We start from the raw sequence: 4,255 nt of genomic DNA on the forward strand, positions 1-4,255 counted from the left end.
GAATTACATCTTCAGCGATGAAAGACATACAGACTTAATCAGCGGGGAGTTTAGACCACACTCTCACAGGCGTGTCGATCCAATTAACCGAGAGAATTCTCCCCCTGTGTTCACATTGGCCAGATCAGCAAAACCTGACCAAACCAGAGCTCCAAAGTCCCTTAGACAAACAAACACTACCGTCTGAAGTTTGGTTGTTTAGACGTTCAGCGCCACATGTGCCCAGACCAGGACGGTCCAGGTGAATAAATACAACTAATTACTCCAAATAAACAGCAGATTTTAGGTTTGGATGAACTGATTACCCAGATCCAACCAGGACACTGGACCAGTAACCTTATCCTTAAACAGATGTAGAAATGTAGGTGCTTACCCAAACATTTACTTTAGGTGGCAATCACATCTGCATCTGGGCAACCTTTTATTTAGTCAAATTAGCTCAGTCCTGCTCCAATCATATTCAGTATTCACCGCATCGTGGCTGCTGGATGTAAAACTGTAAATTTTTGTCAATATTTAAAACACATAAACCGACTGTTGCATTTCAGACATAACCGTAGCACAATTATCTATGATAGTGAAGCATTAAGAAATATATCATCACATGTGACAATATGCCTTATCTATCTATCTATCTCTCTCTCTCTCTCTCTCTCTCTCTCTCTCTCTCTCTCTCTCTCTCTATCTATCTATCTATCTATCTATCTATCTATCTATCTATCTATCTATCTATCTATCTATCTATCCCAACACACACACACACACACACACACACACACACACACACACACACACACACACACACACACACACACACACACACACACACACACATACACACACGTCATCTAATAATCACAATCAGCAGCATCAACATCATAGCCACCACCACATTATGATCACTTTTATTCATACTACTTGTGAACTGAAACCCTGCATTTGTATGCCTTCATCTTGGGCTCAGATGTGTGTGTCAGCATTTGGGTATGGTAGCCTACAATAGCAGCCTATTTTTCCAGGAGCAACCCAGTTAAAGTTAAAGCCAAGACTATTGACCTCGACTGTCTGTGGCTAGACTTGTTAGGCAGGCATATCACCTCACACTAAGCTCTGTGAGCTTGTAGATCTGCTATTTTGAAGGTTTCCCCAGAATATGGATGCTGGTGTTAAAGTTGTGTTAACATGGGGTGCCAGTGATGTGTAACCTGTGTCTCACAAGTCAATGCGAGAACTGACACATCATTTACACAAGCAAACAACACATCTGTGAAGATTAACACCAGGGACAAATAAAGCCAGTGACGATTAGGCCAACAGACTATAATGGAAAGTAACCCGTGCTCAGTGCCCAGGGACCAGAAATGCACACCGTATGGAATTCTCAGTGAATACCACACTTGTTCAAAGTCTGACTGCCACCCTCCGGAACATTCCAATGGCAATCGAGTCAATCAAGGTGCAAAAGCATTAATCTACATTACAGCAATCAGTTAACAATTTGAGCCTTTACAGAACCCGGACTGGTTATAAATCAAAGTGATATTAAAACAATCATTAAAATCAGCATAGACTGAGTAATGTGCACTCTTTGGAATATTGGCACTGTTGCAGGAGTTCTTTTTTTTTTTACACTATGAACAAGGCAGTGAAAATTAATTACTTGAAGTCTATTTGGACTTTCAAATAGCCTACAGGCTAAATTCCTCATTTTCAACCACGTCAGACAGACACAATCACGCACCCAGAAAACTAAATCAGAATCGCACTACCTCACTGTTGATTGCACTCCCTCAGAGTTAAATGAACAGATTTACAGTGCAAATACACATTTCGTGGATTTTCATTTGGGTAGACCAGTGGTTCTCAACTTGTGGATCGGGACCCCTAGGGGGATCCCCCACATGATTTATTTATTTTTGGTGTGGGAGGGGGGGGGTCCAGATGACAGTGAAGTGACAATTTAAGGACTTTTAAGACCTTTTTAATACATCAACAAAAAGAAAGAAAAATACCATTATTGCATCAAAAGTAATCAACAAAATATACTATAAAAACTGGTCAAACAATGACCAAATTGTCAAATCATATAAGAAAGTGTGAAAATAACCAATCTACAAGCTCACATCACCTGGCGTTGCCATGCGTTGCGAGCTTGTAGATATCTTATCTGTGGAACTGATCATTTTGGGGGGTCGCAACCTGAAAAGGTTGAGAACCACTGGGGTAGAGACCAGACCAGACCAGACCAGACCAGACCTATATCTTTACGCACAACACTACAGACTTACCTGGCAGGTTTTGTATCTTGACGATGACCTCCGCGGGGGAGCGCAGCCTGTGCGCCAGGTACACACGGCCCGAGTCGCGCTCTATCTGGACCGGCGACTGATCGGCCTCGGACGCCATGACCTCGAACCACTTCTTGTCAAACTTCTGGTCCGGCACCGTGAAGATCAAGTCCCCGACGTTGACCTCTTCCGCGACGGTCACGGTGTACAGCAGCTGTTCGGACACGGCCCGGCGGGGCCTGCTGTGCACCTTGAGCAAGGCAGCCGTCCGCACGTCGCAGCGCAGCGTCGCCGGCTCGCCGACGAGCGCCACGCGTCCGTTGTCCTTGGCGTACACGTGCACCGTGAAGCCGGAGATCCCCATCAGAGAGCGCATCAGCTGCACCTGTCCGGTTTGGGGAACCACGTGGATGAAACGAGATTTGGGCGACGCGTAATAGGTGATCCGTCCGTTCAGCTCGGCGTCTCCGTCCTTGGCCTCGAGACGGGCCAGCTCGGACCCGACCATCGTCAGCTCGTCCGCCTCTATCGTTTTGTTGTTCCCGTCGGTGAACTGGGGGACGTTGTCGTTTTGATCCGTCACCTCGATCTGGATCGTCGCCGCGCTCTTCTTCAAACACCCCGGCATCATCAGCGCAACCTTGAACCTGTACTCCGCGATGAACTCTCGGTCCAAAGTTTTTGCCGATTTTAAAACCAGATGCCGTCTCCCTCGATGGTAAACCAAGTCAAAGTCCGAGGCGTAATTTCCCTCCAGACCGGCGTCAAGTTCCAGTCCATGACAGTCTCCCCCGGCTCCGACGGACAGAGCCACCCCGTCCACCACGGTCCCAGCCGGGGAATTCTCCGCGATCTGTCCGTAATACACGGGCAGTTTTCCACGTGCCACTGAAAACAACATCATCAGTGCGACAACAAGCGCCAAGGCGTGCAGGGCACGCCGTCCGGTAGAACTTTGCGTCATGTTTCCATCAAATCAGATCTCCAAATGATCACTCCGGATGAACAAGAGGAAAGTTCACCAGCGCACGAAACTGACAAGTGCTGAATGGCAAAGAAGAGAATAACCTTTTTGTCTCTAAATAAGTAAATTAAAAGTCTTTATGCTCAAATAAAGGACTTCTATTTGAAAGTATGAAGTTGGCATCCAGTGCAGCATCAGTTGCGCGGACTGAGGAGGAGGATGTGCACTACACAGACAGAGCTCCATGTGGTACTAGGCAGTGTTGCCAGGTTTTGCGAGAGAAACAAGCAACCAGGTCTCGGAAAACAAGCCCAAAAGAAGCAACTTAGGCCACATGAGCACTTTTAAAAAAAATGTAAACCTATATGCAATCGTGTAGATCTGATATTTTCAAAAACTCTTGCAATGAAATGTGGAATATTTGGAATATTTCATTGTATCATGTAGAACACAAATGCTCCCTGGCTGGCACAAAACATTTTCATGAAAAATATTTGAGAACCATAGGTTTAAATAATAATTAAAACATTTGGAAGCAAACATAAATAAGTATGTACACTTTAGAAACAAGACCAAAAAACCGCAACCCGCAGCCAACTACCAATTTTTGGGCGGTGTAGCCGCCCCTATAAGTGGGGTTGGGACACCTCATTAGTATTAGTTTCCTGCATTGTGATTGGCTTATTAGTAGACCCCTAGCTGTACTGTGATTGGCTGACTCTATTGGCTGACTCTATTCAGCACTGTGATTGGCTAGCGAGACACATGATGACATTAATAACCTATAAATAAGATTATGGACTTCCAGAAATAATTTTTTTTTGGAAGTGAGCTTCCATCACTATGATGACCACCGCCCACTTCACACTGGGTGTGATTTTTACAAGCAACTTCACTATGATGACCACCGCCCACTTCACACTGGGTGTGATTTTTACAAGCAACTTTACAGACAAATAAGCCCAAATTCGCTTATAATAAGCCGACATGGCAACACTGGCAC

At 45.2% G+C, this 4,255-nt stretch overlaps 1 protein-coding gene across 1 annotated transcript in view; it reads right to left on the reverse strand.

Annotated features, from left to right (window-relative positions):
- Nucleotides 1-3,252, reverse strand: part of LOC308083563 (neural-cadherin) — a gene marked incomplete at its 5' end in the record, with an annotated part of 160,190 nt that extends 156,938 nt beyond the window's left edge. The window contains 1 exon segment of the mRNA XM_080425877.1: nt 2,289-3,252. Within this exon segment, the coding sequence (XP_080282003.1) occupies nt 2,289-3,252 (964 nt within the window).
- Nucleotides 3,253-4,255: the final 1,003 nt, after the last annotated feature.

The sequence above is a fragment of the Gymnoscopelus braueri genome (assembly GCF_963280865.1).
Source record: "Gymnoscopelus braueri genome assembly, chromosome: 4".
Taxonomy (NCBI): domain Eukaryota; kingdom Metazoa; phylum Chordata; class Actinopteri; order Myctophiformes; family Myctophidae; genus Gymnoscopelus; species Gymnoscopelus braueri.